At 43.8% G+C, this 25,728-nt stretch overlaps 2 protein-coding genes and 1 long non-coding RNA gene across 5 annotated transcripts in view; all 3 read left to right on the plus strand.

The window, feature by feature from the left end:
* Positions 1-25,728, plus strand: part of LOC310991971 (uncharacterized protein) — a 54,916-nt gene that overhangs the window by 5,452 nt on the left and 23,736 nt on the right. The window lies entirely within an intron of this gene.
* LOC310991993 lies at positions 219-14,644 on the plus strand. The gene is made up of 4 exons (XR_014595656.1): positions 219-659; positions 1,850-2,317; positions 11,977-12,420; positions 14,523-14,644. It is a non-coding gene; the product is annotated as an uncharacterized lncRNA (long non-coding RNA).
* LOC310991977 (uncharacterized protein) lies at positions 14,671-24,132 on the plus strand (the record flags this gene model as incomplete). The annotated part of the gene is made up of 11 exons (XM_083979924.1): positions 14,671-14,963; positions 15,416-15,859; positions 16,564-17,019; positions 17,275-17,538; positions 17,637-17,891; positions 19,370-19,618; positions 20,193-20,450; positions 21,304-21,606; positions 22,365-22,634; positions 23,652-23,735; positions 23,835-24,132. 11 exons carry the CDS (start codon positions 14,671-14,673, stop codon positions 23,899-23,901), a joined length of 2,943 nt encoding a protein of 980 aa, XP_083836050.1. The 3' UTR covers positions 23,902-24,132.

Raw genomic sequence — 25,728 nt, forward strand, 5'->3', positions numbered from 1 at the left:
ACCACTGTTGTCTGACATTCCTGGTTCCTTCAACATGTAGTGAAGTTGGTCAGTAAAAGTGGTTGTTAGTTGAGTTTCAGGCTGATTGATGTGACTGTGTTTTGATCATTAGCAGCTGTTTAGTGACTTTTAGCAGCTCCACTCCCTGTATGTCAGTGTTGTGTGTCTCTGTTTCTGATACTGACATCTTCATTCAATGTTTTCTTCTCTTCCAGGTTTAAAGCCTCTGATGGAGTCCAGTTGTTTGTGAATCTGTTCTGTGCAGCAGCAGAGAGAGAACATCAGACAGGAGAGAAGATACTGGAGACGTTAACATCAGTGTGCAGATACAGATCATTCCCTCTGAGTGACAGAGACAGGGATGATTTTATTAGGAAATATCAGAGTGATTTCCTGCTGGATCTTTTCTCCCATGTGAAGGACCATGAGACTAAAACAGGTCTGAGAGTCCTTCCAGCATTACACTCAGTTCTCCAGTCAGTTCTCCACTCAGTTCCTTCAGTCTGGATCATAAACCTCTCAGAGAGAAAGACCTCCATCCTCCTGGAAGTGCTGAAACTCCAACCAGAGAAGAAACCAGTGGAGCTGACAGGCTGGTCAGGTGAAGAGAGTGAAGTGAGGAGTTTTCTGCAGTGTCTGCCTTATATCTCACAGCTCAGGTAAATGTACTGTACTAAACATGACTTGAGTTTCCATTAGTGGAGCTGTGTTCTTCATCTACACCAGCTCACTGTTAGTTTGAAGGTGAAGTGTTGAACTGACCAGTCCACATGAACATCACATCATGCTGTGTAGTTTTACTGAGGGAACATTGTGACTGCAGCTGCTACAGTGTAGTGATGACTACATTACCCAGAGTTCCTCAGGGCAGAAAGGAGACACAGCTCCAGAGTCCACAGCTCCTCTCCTCTGAGCTGATACATGTTCACTTCACCAAGCTCCATGTTTGTTGTTCACATGAACAGTTGTGTTACTTTGAGCCTGTTTTCATCAGTCATCTATCAGCTGAGTCCAAAGTAAACAGAGACTCAGCTACAGTCCTGTGTCCAACCAGCTGCAGCATCGTCAGTGTGCTGATGATTAGTAGATCAGTTCTCCCTCAGGACCACAGATCTAACTGCTCTGTCTGTTTCTCTGATATTCCTGGAGCCTGTTGCACAAAAGTAGAATTAAGATATCAAGGATAACTGATGAAGTCAGACTTGACTAAGCCTCCTCAGTGAATCCTGACTCAGTCCGTTGCACATTTGCTGATCCAGGATGATTTGATCACAGGTTTGTTGAACCAGGTGTAAAGTATTCATCAAGCTTCATATAACAGTTGGTAAAACTGTCTTGAAATACATGTAACAATTCCAGTAGCTTAATAAAAGAGGCTTCTTCTCTGAATGACAGAAGATCTGTGGTGTTTTAATGCGCTGATAAAAATTAGACCCTGAAATATCTGTAAAACACAGCTGACTGAACCTATACAACACCAGGATGAGTTAAGTTAAACCTGACTGTTAACCTGGTCAGGAGCAGGCTAGCTGCACAGAATAAATCTCCATGGTAACAGATGAGCTTCCGCTTTCATACAACCGAGCCCCACTTAAATTCAGCCAGAATAACCGGAAAATCCAGTTTAATCTGCTGTCTTGGTTTTGTGCAACAGCCCCCTGGTTCCTTCAACATGTAGTGAAGTTGGTCAGTAAAAGTGGTTGTTAGTTGAGTTTCAGGCTGATTGATGTGACTGTGTTTTGCTCATTAGCAGCTGTTTAGTGACTTTTAGCAGCTCCACTCCCTGTATGTCAGTGTTGTGTGTCTCTGTTTCTGATACTGACGTCTTCAATGTTTTCTTCTTTTTCAGTTTCTCTAAAGAGTTTGACGTCTCTGATGGAGTCAAGTTGTTTGTGAATCTGTTCTGTGCAGCAGCAGAGAGAGAACATCAGACAGGAGAGAAGATACTGGAGACGTTAACATCAGTGTGCAGACACAGTTTATTCTTTCTGGATAAGAGATACATGCATTATGATTATACAGAATATCAGTGTTATTTGCTGCTGGATCTTTTCTCCCATGTGAAGGACCATGAGACTAAAACAGGTCTGAGAGTCCTTCCAGCATTACACTCAGTTCTCCAGTCAGTTCTCCGGTCAGTTCTCCAGTCAGCTCCTTCAGTCTGGACCATAAACCTCTCAGAGAGAAAGACCTCCATCCTCCTGGAAGTGCTGAAACTCCAACCAGAGAAGAAACCAGTGGAGCTGACATGCTGGTCAGGTGAAGAGAGTGAAGTGAGGAGTTTTCTGCAGTGGCTGCCTTATATCTCACAGCTCAGGTAACAGAATTAATCTATTAGAAGATTGAACTTTATTTATTTGCTTTATTCAAATTAAACAACAGATCATGATGAAGTGACAGTAAACCAGTGTGAATCCTGATGATGCTTCACTACAACTTTATTATTGATCTGTAAAGAGTTGAACAGAATATTGGATGTTGTAAATGGAGGTCCAGTTATGGCAGCGGCCATCCACTGTATTGTTTGGCCGCTGAGAGGCTGAGACAGGGGGATCTGTCCGACACGCATCCAAAGAAATGCATCACTCCATAGCTGCTTGATGTTGCTTTATTCGCGCACATACACACATACAGGAGATGTTGACTTACTTCGTGATGTTCAGATGTAAACTGGACTTTGAATTGCGGTCAACAGAAAATGACGCCACCCTACTCACCCCCTCTCCGCAAGCACACACTAACCACACGCAGGTGCAGGTGACATTAATTACCGCTACTCCGGCTCCCCAGTGATGCACGCAGACACACCTCCACGCAGACACACCCCCACACAGACACACACCTCCACATACATGCTCGCTCCCACATTCCGGCCCCTAATTATTAGAACATAATAATTACATAATCATTAATGCAAAACAAACATACAAATAACACACATAATCAAAAACAAAGGTCCAACTGTCAATGTCCCTTCGCTCCATGGTCTGTCAGCTCCCTCAGGCCAGACATTACCAGAGCATAGTCAGTTGAGAGCGATTTCGTCACCACCTCTCAAAAGTCACACCCAACGTCAGTCATGTCAAAAGTCCACAACGATAATATCCATCAGGATTCCACGGCCTCTTGTAGAAGACAGATCTTCGTGACAGGCCTGTCCAAGCAGCTTGTCTTGGTCTTGATCCTCACTTGTCGTACGAGTCCTTTCTGGTCTAAGGACAGAGGATGTTGTTACGATGCCATGTAAAGCCCTTTGAGACAAACTGTTTGTAAAAACGGGCTATACAAATAAAATTGCCTTGCCTTGCCTTGTCTGGAACTGCTTAACTCTCCCCATGATCCACGAATTGCGAGGTGCAGAGTCATCCACGATCAGTACGATGTCCCCAGGTTTGAAGTTACGCTGGACTCTGATCCACTTTTGCCTTTCCTGGAGCTGTGGCAAGTACTCCTTCGTCCACCTTTTCCAGAACAGGTCCGACATGTATTGCACCTGTTTCCATCTGCGGACAGCATACAAATCCTCCTTCTGAAAAAGACCAGGCGGCAATGATGGCTGAGTTTTGAGGAGCAAAAGATGGTTAGGAGTTAGAGCTTCTAAGTCCTCCGGATCTGTGGAAGACTTTGTTATTGGTCTGCTATTAAGAATAGCTTCCACTTCACAGAGTACTGTCTGAAGACCTTCCTCATCGAGATTTTGCACTCTTAAAGTGGAGTTGAGAACCTTCCTTATAGAGCGAATTAATCTCTCCCAAACACCTCCATGGTGAGAACCAGTTGGAGGATTAAAGGTCCACTTGATGCCTCTTTGCAGGAGTTCCTCATGGATCTGAGAATGATTCCATTTTTCCATAGACCTTCTCAGTTCTTGATCACCGCCGACAAAGTTGGTACCATTGTCTGAGCAAAGTTCTTTGACTTGTCCTCGTCTCGATATGAATCGACGCAAGGCATTGATGAAGGAGTCAGTATCCAATGTCGCTGCCACTTCAATATGCACAGCTCGTAAGGCTAAACATGTGAATATGACACCGTACCTTTTCACTTGACTTCTCCCACGTCTTACATCAAATGGTCCAAAACAATCTACTCCCACTGAAGTAAATGGTGGATCATCTGGAGAAACTCTGTTGCGTGGCAAATCTGCCATCTGCTGGCTGCCTGCAGCTCCTTGTACCCGTCGACACACAACACATTTTGCCAAGATCTTCCTTATAGCCACACTAGCGCCTGTAATCCAGTACTTCTGACGTAGATTTGACATCATGTGTGCTCTACCACTGTGGCCGACTTCCATATGCACATGTCTTAGAATAATGTCGGATATATGTAGGTCCTTAGCCAGAATGACCGGATGTTTCGACTCCTCCGGCATCGCCGCCCTACTAAGGCGTCCCCCAACTCTTAAGACACCGTCGTCCAACACAGGATTGAGTTTGAATATTTGGCTTGTCCTTTTCACACCCTGTCCCCTTTGCAGGCTCGAAAACTCCTCTGGGAATCTCCTCCTTTGACAACATCTGATTATCTCCAGCTCAGCTTGCCTTAACTCCTCCACAGAGAGAGAAACTTGGAATGAACTCTTAACAATTTGCCGCTCTTTTCTCAGAACGCTCTTCCCTTTTTTCTCATCTGCACTTGAGTGAACCAATGATGCCTTGACCTCCTTTTTTCTCTTACAAAGATTTAAGAGTAGGTTCTTAAACCTAAAAATCCAGCCCATCACTCTTTTCAGACGACTCCACGATGAAGTATTATTGATCACCTGAATCACTGAGTCATTTTCCTCCTTGGCACAAATGGTGTGAACCAAGATGCTTGTTTTGACCTCAGGATCATCTTGTTCTGGGAACTCTCTCCCGACATCTGGATTTACAGGCCATTGATCCTCTGACAGCACCAGAAACTGTGGACCAGATATCCATTTTACATCCTTAAGGAATGATTCTACTCCAAGTCCCCTGGAAGCAAGATCTGCTGGGTTGCTCAAAGTGTTCACATATCTCCACTGTGTGGCATCAGATGTTTTGAGGATTTCTGTGACCCTATTAGCCACGAATGTTCGAAATCTGGAGGTTTCATTCCTAATATACTTCAGCACAGAGGTGCTATCAGTCCAAAAAACAGAGTTGAGAAGTGGCATCTGCAATTCTTTCCTCAACAATCTGTCCATGCGTGCTGCCACCACTGCTGCTGTTAGCTCCAGTCTAGGGATGGTAACCAGCTTTAAAGGAGCCACCCTGGCCTTTCCCATCACAAAAGCGCTGCACAGGTCTGCCTTGGCGTTTCGCAACAGCAAATAGGTGACTGTCCCGTACCCGACCTCGCTTGCATCAGAAAAATGGTGCAACTGAGCAGAGGTCACAGTACCAAAATCCGCCGGCTTGAAACATCTTTTGACTTCAAAATCCTCCAGTAGGTGGAGCTCTTCCATCCATTTTTTCCACTCCATAGCCACAGGTTCAGGTATCCTGTCGTCCCACCCAAGACCTGTTCTGCACAACTCCTGCAAAACTAGCTTGGCCTTCAACACCACCGGTACCAGCACTCCAAGCGGGTCATAGATTGAACTGACCATGGACAGGATTCCTCTGCGTGTCAAAGGTTGATCTTGAAGTGTTATTCTGAACCTGAATACATCAGATTGAACACACCATTGCACGCCCAATGCTCTCTCAACAGGGAGTGTGTCATAGTCAAGATCCAACTCTTTCACTTCCTTGGCTCTCTCCTCTTCAGGTATTGCAGCCAGCACATTTCGACTGTTGCTTACCCATTTCTTTAGCTGAAAACCCCCTCTGGCACAAATGGCTCGGAGATCATGATAGAGAGTGATGGCCTTAGACTCTGATGCCACTGAAGCAAGACAGTCATCCACATAGGCCTGGGACGATAATAAATTTTGCTGGACGATATATTGTCCCATAAATTATTGACGATAAACGATATTATTGACACATTTTTTTGAGAACAAATTAACCACTAATATAGCTAATAATAGTATTTCATAATAATGCAAGTAGACCCTTTTAAATGCGATAAACTTTTATTTCTCTTGAGTATTTCTTTTTAACCATTGTAATTGGAATGACAAGAACTTATATAGCTACTATCCTAAATAAATAAAATAAACAAAACATAATAAACAGTGCAGTGCAGCTCTTCTGTCCAATAACGTTACTGAAGCTCCACTTTTCATTCAAACAAACTAATATGACTTCCACAGATGTAAGATTTCATCAATGAGACTAGCATTTATCTCCTATAAAGTATTAAACCAGCCGGCGGTAAACCTCTAAAAACCTGCTGATAAGTTTTCTTAGTCGTTTTCTCCCCCAATGACAGAGGTTGACCGGCCCGTGAGCTGCTGCAGGCGGCTGCAGACTGTGGGAAGCCCCGCTCCTCCTGCTCGCTGCTACCACATTAGCTCCAAAAACGTCGGAGAAAATCTCCCAACAGGCGATGTGGATAAACTGACCACAGACTGGGATCTAAACTGTGACTTTCTTGCATGAAAAAATATTAAAACTTTAAAAAGTGACGTGTTAACAGCGCGGCAGCAAGAATTACGGTAAAATAGCTTTTTAGCTGCTTAGCTTTACAGCTAGCGCTGCCGGTTGCTGCCAAATGCATTCTGGGAAACAAAGATCCTGGATGACTGAAAAGAGGGTTCACTCCTTTCATTCTTCTATGAGACAAACGGCCCAGGTGCTGAGACCGATGCACAGAGTGAAGCCTCTTGTCATCCAGCCTGGTTGGAGGCCAGAGACCAGGAAACATACGTGCGCATGCACATGGCGATTTATCGAGGCCGGAAAAATGACCGAGTTCATTTTCATTTATCGTGCGATTAATTGATTTATTGATTATCGTCCCAGGCCTACATCCACATAAAAGCTGTTCATAATGATGTTCACTGCTTGCTGACTGAATGAGTCTCTGTTGTCCTCCGCACACCTTCTTAGAGCAAAGTTTGCGCAGCTCGGAGATGAAGTTGCTCCAAAAAGATGTACAAGCATCCTATACTCCTCAATGTTTTGAGCGAAGTCCCCATCGGGCCACCAGAGAAACCTTAGCAGGTTAGCATCCTCAGCTGGCACACGCACCTGATGAAACATGGCTTCGATGTCCGCCATCAAAACAACAGGCTCTTTCCTGAACCTGGCTATGACTCCAACAAGAGAGCTGGTGAAGTCAGGTCCTTGCAGCAGTTGAGAATTCAGTGATGTACCTTGAAATGACGCAGCACAGTCAAACACAATCCTAATCTTCTTCTTCTTTGGATGATAAACACTGTGGTGTGGAATATACCACACGTTGCCAGAGTTACACGTCAGATCCTTTGTGGGCACCTTCTCAGCATAACCGGAGGAAATGATATCATGCATGAAGGCTGTATAATCTGCATGAAACAAGTTGTTTCTCTGGAACCTCCTTTTCAGACTGAGGGCACGTTGTTCTACAAGCTTGCGGTTATCAGGCATGCTGACCTCCCTTCTCTTTAGAGGTAAGGAAATGCTATAATGACCACCCACTAGCTTGATGCTGTTCCCGACCATTTCCATGAACTGATGATCTTCCTTTGACGAACCCAGCTGTTCCTCTTGACTGCACTCTGGAAAATCCATTTGAAATTGCTGTTTCCACAACTGATCCAATCTCACAACTGAAACACGGTTTACGGTGACTTGTGGTTGTTCACAGTCAAGTCCGCCATCACAAAGTGGTCCGTTCACGGTCCATCCCAGCATTGTTTGAATAGCATATGGTCCTCCGTCTTGACTTGGAATTAGTTTCATTGGTTCCAGGGCCTTAGGCACATTCAAGCCAATCAGAAGATCCACATCAGCGTCAATCTCAGGTAAGCGCACCTCTTCCAAGTATGACCATCTGTATAAATCTTGCTGCTGTGGGATGTTACTTCTGCTCACAGGCATTTTCTTTTGGACAAAAACATCTGGCAGCTCACAGTAGAGGTCACCATCCAGGCCGGCTATTTGCAAATCTGATACAATGCTACTGCTCACGACCTTTTCTTGGCTCATAGTACGCAGCAAAATCCTAGTTCCTCTTCCAAAAATGTCCAGCTTTTTCATCAGACTTGTTGTACAGAATGACGCTGAACTCCCTTGGTCTAAAAAGGCATAAGTCTCCACAATTTTCTGCCCCTTTTTAGACTTGACCTTGACTGGAACGATGGATAGCTTGCAATCCTGCTCACCGGCCCCAGTTAGACCACTGCTTTGAGCCGTCACTGCAGCGCTACTCACGACTGTGTCAGTAGCTGTATGACTCTTCTCTGTGGCTTTGTCTTTTGAGTAGATATGAAGCATGCTTGGATGCCTGGATCCACATACCCTACATGACAGTCTCCTCCTGCAGTCTTTACTCATGTGCCCTATGCACAAACAACTGAAACAAGCTCCATGTTCTTTGAGGAAAGCAATCTTATCGTCATGTGCTCTCTTTTCCAATAGAGGGCACAATTCCAGTATATGTCCACCTTTACAATACAGACACATCCTCTTGTCCTTTGAATCTTCCTTTCCTCCGTGGGCCTTCTCATCCAGAGGAGCAGCACTAGTTGCAAAACTGCTTCCTCTATTTCGCACACCATAGCTCTCCTTACCTTCAGCTCTGTTTTGAGCTGTATTAGGGGCATCTTGTATATTACCAAATATGGGATCAGCTGCAATTTTTACCTGACGTTCAATGAAGTACACAATGTCTGAGAAGGTAGCTCGACGATGAAATCTTTCCTTAATATCACAAGCGACTGTCCTCCATCCGTCCCTCAGCTTGTATGGCAACTTTTTTAATATTGTTTTCATGTTAGCGGCCATATTAAACTCAGACAAGCATTGAATTTTGTCCATGGCATTGCAGCATCCTCTTAAAAAGAGAGCATATGCATGAAGCGCCTTGACGTCCTCTGATTTAATAACTGGCCAAAAGAGGGCTTTGTCCAAATAAGCTGAAGCAATCCTTTGCTCGTCTCCAAAATGCTCTTCCAACAAAGCTTTTGCCTTATCATAGCCTCTGTTTGCAGCCATTTGTTGACAGCTTCTTACCAGCTCTCTTGGTTGACCCCTGGTGTACTGTTCCAAGAAATGCAGGCGATCTATCTCGTCACCAGTCTTGTCCTCAATATTGCGCTCAAAAGCTCTCATAAAAGCATGATATAACAGAGGGTCTCCATCAAATACTTGCATCTCTCTATTGGGCAAGGATGAGAGGTTCTGTTGATGTACCAGCATGGCAGTTATTTCATTTTGCTTTGCCATTATAGATACAATATTGTTGTTGTCTCCAGTGACAGATGTGGGAACACGTGTACCTCCAAACTGAGATGTTATAGCAACAGGTTGTGTATGTTGAGCCATATCCAGCTTTATTGGTCTTTGATGTGCTTGGGTAACATTTTTTCCTTCCTTTGGCCTAGCACCTGCCAAGTGGGACTCAGGAACACCTATTGCTGGAATATGATTCTCCAGTCGTCCTTGGGCGCGAGGCACAAATGAATCAGCATCAACATTCAGAGCGGCGTGGGTCAGTCTCTCCTTTGCAATAAAATAAGATTCCATACCATTGGATTTATTGGATTGGCTACTTCGCACGTCACTTCTTGAGGCTCTCAGGACATTCACCTTAGCCATTGATGCTGCTATCTCCACTTCAAGCTCGAATTGTTCTTTCCTTTTTCTTATTTCCTCTTCCTGTTGCTCCAGATCATGTTTGCCTTTGAGTAATCTTTGTCGCGCAAGAAGAGCAGCCATATCAGCTTCTGCTTTAACACGAGCAGAAGTGGTAGAGGTGCTTGAAATCCTAGATTTTGAACTGAGCCTTCTGCTGCTAATATTTGAGATGCTATCCTCAGGCTTAATTTCATCATCATTTGCTGTTCCAGGTAAAACATTCTGCTCCTGTTTGGAGAAAATGTGAGTGAGATGTGGTTCATCTGTGTTGTTAGGCTGTTCCTCCTCATGGTGCTTGAAGTGTTTGTTTATTGACACCAGCCTGTCATTTTCAGAGAGCCATGTCTTTACGTCCTCAATAAACCCTTGATTGTAGTTATTGATGCTTGTGAACCATACATTTTGTTTCTGTTGCTCCTCTTCGGATATTAAAAACATCAGTGACCCATGCAGGGTAATTGCATCCTCCACCAATTGCATCAAAATGTCCAACTGAGCTTGCACCTGTGTAACATTATCATCATTTTTCATTAGGTCTTTCATAGCAAGAATGACACCTTTTATTTTATTCACTCTTGATTGGCGATTTTTCTGAAGCATCTCAACTTTACATGCCAGTCCTTTTTCCGTGAGTGAGACTGTCCTTCTGACGATTTCAGTTTCAACTTCATCTCCAGCCTTTGATCCGCTCATATTGATAACCAGCGATGCGCACACAATGCAACTTCAAAGAGCATTTGCCACAATCCACGTCAATGTCAATCATCCGCACATTCGACTTCGTCAATTTGCATCACAATACAAGCGATCCACTCATTTCCAAACGTCAAGTCCAACTTGAACAACGGCAACAAATGCCACTATCTGCAAGCACTGCATCAACAATACCCGGCGGTAACCGTATTCAAAACTGTGTCGAAGCAAAAAAAAAAAAAAACTCACAGTATGAACGAACAGCGTTACACATACCGGTCGCTAGTGCTGCGATCTGTCCATTCATCAGCCTTCATGCTGAGTCCGTATCCGTAGCGGTTGAGTGATCCATTGTTTGCGTCCACGAATCAAAACAAAGCGTAAAGTTTGTACCGGGACTCCGTGGTCAGGTTTTCTGTTGACAATATGGCAGCGGCCATCCACTGTATTGTTTGGCCACTGAGAGGCTGAGACAGGGGGATCTGTCCGACACGCATCCAAAGAAATGCATCACTCCATAGCTGCTTGATGTTGCTTTATTCGCGCACATACACACATACAGGAGATGTTGACTTACTTCGTGATGTTCAGATGTAAACTGGACTTTGAATTGCGGTCAACAGAAAATGACGCCACCCTACTCACCCCCTCTCCGCAAGCACACACTAACCACACGCAGGTGCAGGTGACATTAATTACCGCTACTCCGGCTCCCCAGTGATGCACGCAGACACACCTCCACGCAGACACACCCCCACACAGACACACACCTCCACATACATGCTCGCTCCCACACCAGTATTTCAGGCTTGGGAGCTAATTGATTGATCAGTGATTGGAGGATCCACCACTGTTGTCTGACACTCCTGGTTCCTTCAACATGTAGTGAAGTTGGTCAGTTAAAGTGGTTGCCTGCCCCACATTCACTCAGTCAAGACTGTGAACTCGTGTTTGGTGACAGGCGGTTTTTAAAAATCAGCGCGAGTGAAAATGGTGGAGGGAGAGCAGTGCTGTTTTGTTGACAAGAAAGGTAGAACAAGTTCTTTAGAATGGGAACGTGAGGAGAAAAACATATACAGGATTTACCTCAACATTATAAAACTGAGGTGCACTGCACAAGTGTTTTTCCCACCGCCCCACATGAATGAATGGACAATTAGAAAAAGAAAAAAAACCCTCAGCTCATATACTTAAAACAACAGTTGCATATCCTGCACAACAACAACAACAGCAACATCCTTCTACAAATGAACAATCATCCTTCTATCAACATTTGTCACTTCATTCACCAAAGAAAATGTAATGAGTCATTGTTGGCTGGTTGGTTAACTCCTCAGACCTGTTGCAGGTTGTTGGCACAACAAAGAAAAATAGCCCTCCCACCACCACGCTCCATACATAATCATGATTTCAACCTGAACCAAAATGATGGTGATTATGATTTTTTCCACAGTTGAACAATCCTGCTGTCTTTTGCTCATTAGCAGCTGTTTAGTGACTTTTAGCAGCTCCACACCCTGTATGTCAGTGTTGTGTGTCTCTGTTCATGATACTGACGTCTTCATTCAATGTTTTTCTTCTCCTCCAGTTTCTCTGAAGAGTTTGACGTCTCTGATGGAGTCCAGTTGTTTGGGAATCTGTTCTGTGCAGCAGCAGAGAGAGAACATCAGACAGGAGAGAAGATACTGGAGACGTTAACATCAGTGTGCAGATACAGATCATTCCCTCTGAGGGACAGAGACATGGATGATGATGATATAAAATATCAGAGTGATTTCCTACTGGATGTTTTCTCCCATGTGAAGGACCATGAGACTAAAACAGGTCTGAGAGTCCTTCCAGCATTACACTCAGTTCTCCAGTTAGCTCCTCCAGTCTGGATCATAAACCTCTCAGAGAGAAAGACCTCCATCCTCCTGGAAGTGCTGAAACTCCAACCAGAGAAGAAACCAGTGTGGCTGACAGGCTGGTCAGGTGAAGAGAGTGAAGTGAGGAGTTTTCTGCAGTGTCTGCCTTATATCTCACAGCTCAGGTAAATGTACTGTACTAAACATGACTTGAGTTTCCATTAGTGGAGCTGTGTTCTTCATCTACACCAGCTCACTGTTAGTTTGAAGGTGAAGTGTTGAACTGACCAGTCCACATTAAACGCCGGCTGATTGATCAGTCTGGCGTTTTTTTGGCATTTTTAATTTAATCGCCATCGGCCGATCGTGCTGCAAATTAGCTGACAGGTTTGTCAGCAGGCAGCTACGTGTTGTGGTGTGGAACATGCAGGGAATACGTAGAAGGCTACCTGCCTGCTGGAGAATTTCTCTCCCTCCGAGGCGGCGTATGTGACGGATCAACTCCTACGCAGCTGCCTTACCTTGTTCAGACACAGCATCAGATAATGATGGCAGGTGAAAACAGAGCGTTATCAAAGCGTAATAACGTTGTAGCTGACTAGAATTGATGCTGAACATGTTTATGAATGCAACAAGTCATTTGCATGTGAAAGCAGAAACATGTGCAAGATGAAAAGTCTGGCTAAAACGTGCATGTTCACTTTTTACATTAAATGCACCTGTGGGTCCTACAGCTTCCATGACATCGTGACATCATGGATTATGAGTGTTTTTAGTTTCTGACTTGTGAATAATTTTTCAATGTACCGTATGCATTATTCTTCATTTAAATTACACAAAGTGCACTGGTTGGACTCCACTTCACCAAGCTCCATGTTTGTTGTTCACACAGGATGTTTAAACAGGAACAGATGAAAATGAATCATTATGATGAAGTGACAGTAAACCAGTGTGAATCCTGATGATGCTTCACTACAACTTTATTGATCTGTAAAGAGTTGAACAGAATGATGGATGTTGTAAATGGAGGTCCAGTATTTCAGACTTTGGAGCTAATTGATTGATCAGTGATTGGAGGATCCACCACTGTTGTCTGACATTCCTGGTTCCTTCAACATGTAGTAAAGTTGGTCAGTAAAAGTGGTTGTTAGTGGTTGCCTGCACCACATTCACTCAGTCAAGACTGTGAACTCGTGTGTGGTGACCGGCGGTTTTTAAAAATCAGCATGAGTGAAAATGGCAGAGGGAGAGCAGCACTGTTTTGTCGACAAAAAGGTAGAACAAGTTCTTTAGAATGGGAACGTGAGGAGAAAAACATTTACAGGATTTACCTCAACATTATAAGACTGAGGTGTAGAGGCTTAAAGGGATAGTAGCATTTTTTTAAAGTGGGGTTGTATGATCTACAAATAGCCCCTAAGTACTTTAATTGCAGTAGCAGACTCTCTACACTCCTCCAACCAACTCACGTATCCCTCCGGCCCAGGGTTAGCGCCTGCTGATCAGCAGTTGGTTAGGTCCAAATAAAAACTGTGTTTTTCCTGCACTTTGAGGGGCTGGAAAAAATTGTATTATAGTGAACAATGGAACTGTGTATTTTTTTTCAGGTAAAACCTCTTTTAGGCCACGAAAATAGGCCATTTCTTTGGGTCCATTCACAACAATGTATTTTGTAAATCTCTGGGCAGGGCTATGGGCTGGCGTTGCTAACGGGAGGAGTGTAGAGAGTCTGCTACTGCAATTAAAGTACTTAGGGGCTATTTGTAGATCATACAACCCCACTTAAAAAAAAATGCTACTATCCCTTTAAGTGTTTTTCCCACCACCCAACCTGAATGAATGGACAATTAGAAAAAGAAAAAAAACCCTCAGCTCATATACTTAAAACAACAGTTGCATATCCTTCACAGCAACAATAACAGCAACATCCTTCTACAAATGAACAATCATCCTTCTATCAACATTTGTCACTTCATTCACCAAAGAAAATGTAACGAGTCATTGTTGGCTGGTGAGCTGGTTGGTTAACTCCTCAGACCTGTTGCAGGTTGTTGGCACAACAAAGAAAAATAGACCTCCCACCGCCACGCTCCATACATAATCATGATTTCAATCTGAACCAAAATGATGGTGATTTAGATTCTTTCCATATTTGAACAATCCTGCTGTCTTTTGCTCAGTAGCAGCTGTTTAGTGACTTTTAGCAGCTCCACTCCCTGTATGTCAGTGTTGTGTGTCTCTGTTTCTGATACTGACGTCTTCATTCAATGTTTTTCTTCTCCTCCAGTTTCTCTGAAGAGTTTGACGTCTCTGATGGAGTCCAGTTGTTTGGGAATCTGTTCTGTGCAGCAGCAGAGAGAGAACATCAGACAGGAGAGAAGATACTGGAGATGTTAACATCAGTGTGCAGACACAGATCATTCCCTCTGAGAGACATGGATGCTGATTATATTAGGAAATATCAGTGTGATTTCCTGCTGGATGTTTTCTCCCATGTGAAGGACCATGAGACTAAAACAGGTCTGAGAGTCCTTCCAGCATTACACTCAGTTCTCCTGTCAGCTCCTTCAGTCTGGATCATAAACCTCTCAGAGAGAAAGACCTCCATCCTCCTGGAAGTGCTGAAACTCCAACCAGAGAAGAAACCAGTGGAGCTGACAGGCTGGTCAGGTGAAGAGAGAGAAGTGAGGAGTTTTCTGCAGTGTCTGCCTTATATCTCACAGCTCAGGTAACAGAATTAATCTATTAGAAGATTGAACTTTATTTATTTGCTTATTCTTTTTTGCTTTATTCAAATTAAACAACAGATCATGATGAAGTGACAGTAAACCAGTGTGAATCCTGATGATGCTTCACTACAACTTTATTGATCTGTAAAGAGTTGAACAGAATGATGGATGTTGTAAATGGAGGTCCAGTATTTCAGGCTTTGGAGCTAATTGATTGATCAGTGATTGGAGGATCCACCACTGTTGTCTGACATTCCTGGTTCCTTCAACATGTAGTGAAGTTGGTCAGTAAAAGTGGTTGTTAGTTGAGTTTCAGGCTGATTGATGTGACTGTGTTTTGCTCATTAGCAGCTGTTTAGTGACTTTTAGCAGCTCCACTCCCTGTATGTCAGTGTTGTGTGTCTCTGTTTCTGATACTGACGACTTCATTCAATGTTTTCTTCTCTTCCAGTTCCTGTCACAGGTTTAAAGCCTCTGATGGAGTCCAGTTGTTTGTGAATCTGTTCTGTGCAGCAGCAGAGAGAGAACATCAGACAGGAGAGAAGATACTGGAGACGTTAACATCAGTGTGCAGACACAGATCATTTCCTCTGGGGGACATATACATGAATGATAATAATATAAAATATCAGAGTTATTTCCTACTGGATCTTTTCTCCCATGTGAAGGACCATGAGACTAAAACAGGTCTGAGAGTCCTTCCAGCATTACACTCAGTTCTCCAGTCAGCTCCTTCAGTCTGGATCATAAACCTCTCAGAGAGAAAGACCTCCATCCTCCTGGAAGTGCTGAAACTCCAACCAGAGAAGAAACCAGTGGAGCTGACAGGCTGGTCAGGTGAAGAGAGTGAAGTGAGGAGTTTTCTGCAGTGTCTGCCTTATATCTCACAGCTCAGGTAAATGTACTGTACTAAACATGACTTGAGTTTCCATTAGTGGAGCTGTGTTCTTCATCTACACCAGCTCACTGTTAGTTTGAAGGTGAAGTGTTGAACTGACCAGTCCACATGAACGTCACATCATGCTGTGTAGTTTTACTGAGCGAACATTGTGACTGCAGCTGCTACAGTGTAGTGATGACTACATTACCCAGAGTTCCTCAGGGCAGAAAGGAGACACAGCTCCAGAGTCCAGCTCCTCTCCTCTGAGCTGATACATGTTCACTTCACCAAGCTCCATGTTTGTTGTTCACACAGGATGTTTAAACAGGAACAGATGAAAATGAATCATTATGATGAAGTGACAGTAAACCAGTGTGAATCCTGATGATGCTTCACTACAACTTTATTGATCTGTAAAGAGTTGAACAGAATGATGGATGTTGTAAATGGAGGTCCAGTATTTCAGGCTTTGGAGCTAATTGATTGATCAGTGATTGGAGGATCCACCACTGTTGTCTGACATTCCTGGTTCCTTCAACATGTAGTGAAGTTGGTCAGTAAAAGTGGTTGTTAGTTGAGTTTCAGGCTGATTGATGTGACTGTGTTTTGCTCATTAGCAGCTTTTTAGTGACTTTTAGCAGCTCCACTCCCTGTATGTCAGTGTTGTGTGTCTCTGTTTCTGATACTGACGTCTTCATTCAATGTTTCTTCTCTTCCAGTTTCTGTCCCTGGTTTAAAGCCTCTGATGGAGTCAAGTTGTTTGTGAATCTGTTCTGTGCAGCAGCAGAGAGAGAACATCAGACAGGAGAGAAGATACTGGAGACGTTAACATCAGTGTGCAGACACAGATCATTCCCTCTGAGGGACAGATACACAAATGATTATATTAGGAAATATCAGTGTGATTTCCTGCTGGATCTTTTCTCCCATGTGAAGGACTATGAGACTAAAACAGGTCTGAGAGTCCTTCCAGCATTACACTCAGTTCTCCAGTCAGTTCTCCAGTCAGCTCCTTCAGTCTGGATCATAAACCTCTCAGAGAGAAAGACCTCCATCCTCCTGGAAGTGCTGAAACTCCAACCAGAGAAGAAACCAGTGGAGCTGACAGGCCGGTCAGGTGGAGAGAGTGAAGTGAGGAGTTTTCTGCAGTGTCTGCCTTATATCTCACAGCTCAGGTAAACCAGACAAACATTATGAAGATTCTTCAACCCAGCTCATCCTTAGTGTCCTTAAAAAGCTATTTCTTACAAACTAACAGTGTAGGTAAAGGTTGATGTATGGTCTTTAAATGTGATGTTATTTTCACAGCCAACACCAAATGTACAGATACAGTAGTATGACATTTAGTTAAGGATGACATTGTAGTGCAGTGAGTCTGTTATTGTGCTGTAGATGTGTTTCCACAGTTGAGCCGTTCTGTTGTGTTTCAGCTGTGATCCTCAGTTCTTCCAGAGAGTGTGTTCATCCATCTCTGTCCGGTCCAGAGAGGATGTGGAGCAGCTGGTCTCTCTGCTGCAGCTCCTGGACTTCACCCTGCTCTTCACAGGAGAGTTAGACAGGAAGACCTGCAGGACTGTGGGGACGGTTCTGAGACGTTGTTCCTCTAAAGTGGATCTCACCCTGACTCCCAGTAAAGTGTCTGTCAGAGGAGTCTCCCTCCTCTTTAGATCCACCACACGACTGCTCAGTCTGAGGTATAATCACTGTCTCTTGTTGCTATGACGCCGTCTTGTCCTCTTTGAAGATGTGTTATTGATGTGACAGCTGCTCTGTCCTGTCTCTTGACTCTCAGGCTGACCAATCACGTGGCCTTGCTGCTGTGTCGATGTGTAAGAAGGCGGAGCTTGGTCCGTCCGGTGTCTCTTGAGGAGCTGTCTCTTGTCTCTGGGAAAGTCCAGCCGGCAGAAGGAAAAGTGCAGCAGGTGGTCGGTGGCGTGGCGTCTCTGCTGAGACACTGGGACGTCAGACATCTGGACCTGACTGAGTTCTGTGTCCCTGCTCGGTGTCTGGTCACGCTGCTGCTTCACCACGGTCCTCTACCAGTCAAGTAAATGTCTTTCCTGAGCAGTGTTGTTTTTGGCCGGCATTTTAGATTTAGTCTTAGTTTTAGTCTTTTGGACTAAAATACTTATTAGTCTTGCCGGTGCATATTCTCATTTGCCCAGGTCATAGTATTTCAAAATATTTCTGGACCAGTCCCAGCCTGGTCAGATGCTACATGAACTGATGAAGCCTCTTGGATGAGAGGTGAAACGTCTTCCTAGACAAATAACTAAGTCCAGTTGCTTTCGATTTAACCTCCTTTGAAAAAAAAAAAAAAAAAAAACGTATTAGTCTTAGTCAATTTTAGTCATTTCTATATGTGATAGTTTTAGTCAAGTTTTAGTCGATGAAAACTCAAAAAGGTTTTAGTCAGTTTTAGTTTAAAAAAAATTATAGTCTTTTAACAAATTCATTCAATAAGTAGGCTATTGGACGTTGCTATTGGGCGCTTTTTTATACCCGATACCCAAAGCGCGTACAGTAACATTTCATTCATACCCATTCACACCGGTGGTGGTAAACTACATGTGTAGCTACAGCTGCCCTGTGGGCAGACTGACGGAGGCGTGGCTGTCATTTCGCGCCAAACGGCCCCTCCAACCACCACCATGATCATTCATACACATTCACACGAGCCACTGCTGCCCGCATCTCCATATTTCAACTTTTTAACTTTTTTTCCAACATATTTCAACTGATTTTTTCATCTGACAAGAGTGTCACACATAAGTTGTGAAAATAGCAGATCTATAGGTTCAACCCATTGTGAGCTTGTAGATTGGCTCTTTTCACCAATAATTACAATAATAAAGGAAGGAAGGAGGTTTTAGATGGCAAATACTATTTTCTGGTCTACGGATTATGCATTAGCTACCCTACACACAGACAAAGTGGTAACAGTAGTGCATTCTTTTTTTCTGTTGGATTATATTTAATGGAGGATGGGATGCAGCAGCATTGCAGATACTTTTTGGTTTTTATTTGTGAGATTACACGCACAATAAGCAGAAATGTCAACGTCTGATCACCCACCCGTCAGCACCGCGGTACGGCTGCACCGCGGTCACCGGAGCTGATCGCTGCCTGCCACTCTAATCACAAGCACCGGGCGCACCGCGGCTCGTCTCAGCAGCGTCCCAGCACATCGCTCTATTTTTGATGGAGCCGTTATTAAATCGTGTGAAGCTTTAGACTGGCAATGACAATCCACAATATAAAATTTAGAGGCAATCGCAGCCCGACCACTAACATTTACATCCGTTCTCGTCTCGTCAACAAAAACTCGTCATGTTTTCGTCATCAGAGAGCCGTGTTTATCTCGTCACCGTCTCGTTATCGTCGTGAAAAAAAGGGGCGTCAACAAAATAATTTTGTCATCGTTAACGAAAACAACACTGTTCCTGAGTCTCACAGTTTCACTCTAGTTGCTGTGTTCACACACACACGTTGTGTATTCACTAGTTTTATTTGTTGAACCTACAGACTGAGTGCAGAGAGTTTCCAGCAGCTTCCGGCCTTCCTCCATGAAATCCAGGACCAGGACTTGACGTTGTCCACCTTGACTAAGACTGGTGGAGACCTGAGCTCCTGCTGTCTGGACTGGGATCTTCTTCACTATCTGCTGCAGCATTCACCAGCTCAGAGCTTCACTGTGGACCTGAGGAAACACCACTTCTTACAGGAGAACTTCTCTCACCTGCTTCCCCTTCTGGACAGGATCATCATTAAACGGTGATCAGTTTATAGATGTTTCGGTAACACTTTACTTGAATAGGTCTTCATAAGATTGACATAAAACTGTTATAACCATGACATAACAGCTGTCATAAACATCAGTGAATACTTATGACAGCTGTCGTTAAGTGTCATTCGGTAAGTTATGTCATTTTTGATGCAAAGTTGACATTGTTTGAGATGTCCTTGTTATGACAACTTGACATTTTTTTTAAAGTTTGGAAATTAGGTCTGCTATGACAGTTTAAATTGTCTTTATGTCAAGTTGTCAGAACAAAAACATCTCAAACAATGTCAACTTTGCAATAAAAGTGACATAACTTACCGAATGACACTTAACGACAGCTGTCATAAGTATTCATTGATGTTTATGACAGCTGTTATGTCATGGTTATGACAGTTTTATGTCAATCTTATGAATACCTATTTAAATAAAGTGTTACCGATGTTTCATTTGACCTCTGACCAGACACAGACAAACAGTTGATCCTCTGTAATCATGTCTGTTTGTGTTGTTGTTGTTTCATCAGCTGTTTCTCTACATCTAAACCCTGTTCTGGTGTTTTTCCAGGTCCACTCCCAGCTTCGTGTTGACTGCCATCAGACACCTCTATGAAACTCAGTCCAGACAGAGTTTACCCAGTTTACTGAGATCACTTGGTCATGTGATCAACCTGACCTGCACAGAGCTGGACTCAGAGGACTGTGCTGCTCTGCTCTTCACCCTCAGACACAGTGACAGAGTTCAACTGAACCTGATGTGGAGCTCCATACCAGCAGAGGAGACAGAGTCCATCCTCTTCACTCTGGACAGAGTGTCTCAACTCAGGTCAGACAAACAGACGAGCTCCTTCCCATCATCAGTCTGTGGTATTTCCCTGTAGATGTGCATTAAAGGGGAATTCTGGTCATTTTTGACCCCTAAATCATTTTCTTGGTGGTCACCCAGTGTTGGTTGGAGCAAAAAACGCGACTAAAATTGATGCAGGTAAACCAGAGTTACACCATGGCTACCTGGCGCTAGGGATAGCGACAACGCTAACCCATGGGGGCAATTCTTTCAACCACAACAAACACTCAAAAAACAATCAAATATCTATGGTACATGACTGGAATCCTTACAACACACCACTGAACTCATATAGTGTACAGTAAAAACAGTATAAACTTTGTGTTTTTGCATGTAGTCACTCACCTCAGATACCCGAACTCTGAAACATCCTGGAAAGACATTACTATCTGATCACAGAGCGCCTGCTCTCCCCGCCACAGAAACTAACACTTTTTCCTTGTTGTGATGATTTCTTTACAAAAATAAACGGTCAGAGATATTATGGACATTACCACTGCACTGCTCCACCGTTTATTTCTGTAAAGAAATCATCACAAAGTTTATACTGTTTATACTGAACACTATATGAGTTCAGTGGTGTCTCTAAGGATTCCAGTCATGTACCATAGATATTTGATTGTTTTTGAGTGTTTGTTGTGGTTGAAAGAATTGCCCCCATAGGTTAGCGTTGTTGCTATCCCTAGAGCCAGGTAGCCATGTAACTCCGCTTTGCTTGCATCAATTTTAGTTGCGTTTTTTGCTCCCCCCAACACTGTGTGACCATCAGGAAAACGATTTAGGGGTAAAAAATGACCGGATTTCCCCTTTAACTCAGTGATGTGTGTATCAGTGTTGACAGGAACCTGCTGCTGAGGTTGATCCACTGCTGCGCTGCCTGTGGCGTCCAGCAGGAGGCAGCATCACGGCTGCTGAGAGCCACTCGGTGCAGGTTGGATCTGTCCTGTTCCAGCTCAGTGGATCTGTCGGAGCAGGACCAGCCTGAGACTCTGTGTCTGACTGCTGAGGACTGCAGCGCCCTCTCCTCCGTCCTGACACGTAGCAGCCAGGACGCTCAGCTGGACCTGAGAGACTGTGAGGTGGACGACAGCGGACTGGACCTGCTGTTTCCTGTCCTACACAAAGTCCGCCTCAGGTGCAGAGACCCCACGCTGAGCTCAAGCAGAGAGGAAGCTGCTTCTCTTTCATGTTCATGCACCATGACAGTCTGCTCTCTGTTGCTTGTGTCAGGGTTCTTACAGATCCTTAAAACGTATTAAAAGGCATTGAATTCACTAATCTAAAAACAAGGCCTTAATTGGCATTAAAATGTCTTAAATCAATTTTTCAAACGTCTTAAAAATGTTAACACTTGGTGAGTGGGATTTTATGATTGTAATTAGTCTCAAATCTCAAAATAATTGGTAACATTCCGACATAGAGAAGTTAGTGGCGGCCGTCACCGCTAAATCTCTCACCGCCACCAGCTCCCGAGTCAGTTTTTTTTTTTTTCCCGGACTTTTTATGCATTTATTTTGAAAGGACAGCTGTGGAAAACCCGTTATTTGTTATTTGAATCACTTTGGATGGAAACATACAAACGAGAAAACGTGTCCTTTTTAGTTTATCATCTCCTCTCCACAACTACACAGCTGTTAAATGATGTCACTCACTCACTCATAGCCCCCTCCCCCCCAATTATTCATGTAGCAGTCGCTTTACCTTGGACCATAGGAAAGTGGGTAAAATTGTCCCTAACCCTATTATGTATGTGGTGATGTTTTTATTTTTTATTTTTGCATTTGTGTTTAATATGAAGTCTGTCTTCAATTTCATTTCAAGTGGCATTAAAAATGTCTTAAAAAGTCTTAAATTTAACTTGGCTTAAGCTGTAGGAACCCTGTTGTGTTGCAGAGCCAGTAAAGCCGTCGTCCTCCGCCTGCTGTCCCTGGTCCCTGTGAGCTCTGAGAGGGACACGGTGAGACGGGCGGTGTCCCTGAGCGGAGCCCTGGGTGGAGAGCTGGACCTCAGTCACACGGCTCTGGATCAGAGGGTCTGTGGAGATCTGGGCCGGATGCTGGACTCGTCTGAAGGACTGAAGGAGCTGGACCTCAGTCACTGTCGGCTCACTGACCAGCTGCTGCTCACACTCACCACACATCTGCACAAAGTCCAAGTCCTGGAGTGAGTGTCACACTGTTGGCATGGCACAACACTGTGTGTGATGTAGTGTCAGCTTTAAATATTTATTAAACAACATGAACAGGAGTTCACGTGAAATGAAAGATCCAGAAACGTAAATATAGTCCTGCATCCAAACATTATTCTAGTTTATAGCATCTGAAGATTCCTGTCAGTCTGTCATGTGGACAAATGTTTCTGGACATTTAAGGCGAGACGCTAACAGGCAAATACTGATCCATTTTGATATTTTGGGCTATTTTTCTCCCTTAAAGGGATAGTTCAACATTTTTGGCAAATTGGCCCATTGCCATAATCCCGATCGTCATAGCAGTAGGTTTGTTACCTTTAATTGTCGATGCAAGCTATTTTTAGAACGGCGGAGCATAGCGGCAGGCTGCTCAGAGCTACGCTGCAGAGGCTAATGGGATTTCTTGGTTTCCCTCATCAAACTCATCAAATACACAATCCAACAACTCCAAAACGCTCTGGTGGACAAGTTGTGACCTGCACATTCACCACGCTATGAGATAATAACACAACGTTACCAGACAGAGTTGTTTTAGAGGGAAATGCAGAGACTGCTTGATGAAAAACTGTCCCTGAAGGCAACGCGCATCAGCGGTTTTGCATGAATTTACCTCTAAAACAACTCCGTCTGGTAACGTTGTGTTATTATCTCATAGCGTGGTGAATGTGCAGGTCACAACTTGTCCACCAGAGCATTTTGGAGTTGTTGGATTGTTCATGATGAGTTTGATGAGGGAAACCAAGAAATCCCATGAGCCTCCGTAGTGTAGCTCTGAGCAGCTCGCGGCTCTGCTCCGCCGTTCTAAAAATAGCTTGCACCGACAATTAAAGGTAACGAACCTACTGCTATGACTATAGGGATTATGGCAATGCCCTTTAAGTATGAACTTAATGTCTCATTTGATTGTCCTGTCTTCCTGTGTGTGTGTGTGTGTGTGTGTGTGTGTGTGTGTGTGTGTGTGTGTGTGTGTGTGTGTGTGTGTGTTCCAGTTTGAGTCACAACAACATCACTGATGCGTCTACAGTCCAGTTGCTGCAGCTGGTCTCCATCAACCCGTCCATGGAGTCCGTGCGGTGAGTTCACATCAGAGTGAGCAGCTCTGATGAGTTCACTCACACGTTGTCGTGTGTCAGTGAGTGACGTTCACTCTCTGCTCTGTGTTTTCCTTCTAGACTCTTCAACAACAGCATCGTGAACAGAGCAGCCTTCCAGAGACACGGGCAGTTTGAAGTGTGGTGAAGCAGTCGTCGTCACTGATCTGTGTGTCAGTGTTTACCAGAGTCTGATGATGAGCAGAGGGAAACATCACTGCAGTGTGAGAACCACAGCAGGTCAGATCAGACACAGCAGGTCATAACTTTTACACTGGTTGGCTGGCCTCATTCTTTTTTATCTTTTTTACCTTTGGTGAGAACAACAGTCTTTTTCTATCCTGTGAACTGTAATTAAGTATTTAAAGGATAATTACCATTTTTTTTTACAACCTGGACCTTATTTCTAGCATAAAATACGATCATTTACTCACCCAGATAACTTTGGTGTCATTTGGAGTCCTTCTGAAATTAGCTCCAGCCGAGAGCCGCGTATATCCGTATAATGCGAGTACACGGGGCAGTGGAATGCAGCCTCTAAATAACACATTATCCACCGCGAAACTCGTTCATTTCACCAATATTTTGTTATGATAAGCTAGTGCTATTCCCCTCTGAGTCTGGGGTTAGCTGTTATCAACATCCGGGGTCTGTAGGTTGACCAACTGACCTCTGACCTGGATGATGTCATCTCCGACCGCCGTGAGGCTCGGCTTGTTGCTACCACCAATGCTATGGTCCGTTTCTACATGTTTCCGACTTGTCAGAACAAAATGAGCAGCTGGACGAAGTTCAGCTTCCACAGGCTTCCTCTCCGCAACCTGGACTCACTAAAGCTCCGGCTAGTTGAGATAAAAATGGACCAGAGTGCGGAAGCAGAATGATTATTATCAGAATGAGCCGTGCAGCGGTCGGAGATGACATCATCCAGGTCAGAGGTCAGTAGGTCAACCTACAGACCCTGGATGTTGATAACAGCTAACCCCGGACTCAGAGGGGAATAGCACTAGCGTATCATAACAAAATATTGGTGAAATGAACGAGTTTCGCGGTGGATAATGTGTTATTTAGAGGCTGCGCTGCGGTGCCCCGTGTACTCGCATTATATGGATATACGTGGCGCTCCGTTGGATCTAATTCCGTCGGAACTACTCCAAATGACACCAAAGTTATCTGGGTGAGTAAATGATCGTATTTTATGCTAGAAATAAGGTCCAGGTTGTATAAAAGGGTAATTATCCTTTAAGTTCCTATCAGGAGAACCCCTCATGCAGTTACAGTATGTCAGGAATATGTAAATATGAGAAATATTTATAGTTGAGATGTTAAATCAAGTACTGTAAGAGATGATCAGGAGAGACGTCCTCATTCAAATAGCTGGTTTGCTGTAAACCTCAGTGATCAGTGCAGAGAGGAGATGTTGGACGTCTACAGGTTTCAACAACAAACTGGACTGGTCCGACTCAGACAGAACTGGACCCTCAGTCATGGTACTGACTCCACCCGTTACCATCCCACATCAGGACTGACCTCATACGTGCAGCTAGTGTCTGTACTGTTTACCTGTTGGTCTTTACCTCATCACCCTACAGTCAACATACAAGGCACATGTGCAGCAACAGCTTTTTAGATTTAGATTGATTTGCTCTTCATTAATTCTATTTTAATTGTTTTCTTAGATTAGATTAGATTAGAAAACTTTATTGATCCCCAAGGGGAAACTACTTTGCCACCCAATAAAAACACATACATCCACTTAACAAACAATACAAACATTTCCATACCATTGCACAAAACTTATCAACATGATTGGATACTTCATACGACAGAGTAGGCTGCTCTAAGCAAGTGATTTAAATTGATATTAATATAGGCAAGGATAAATAAATAAATATACACCTCCAGAAGATTAAAAAAACAACAACAACAGACAACCGCTATTTGTGGTTAAAAAATGGTTAGATGTGTTAGCTTC

This window comes from Trachurus trachurus (assembly GCF_905171665.1).
Source record: "Trachurus trachurus genome assembly, chromosome: 9".
Classification (NCBI taxonomy): domain Eukaryota; kingdom Metazoa; phylum Chordata; class Actinopteri; order Carangiformes; family Carangidae; genus Trachurus; species Trachurus trachurus.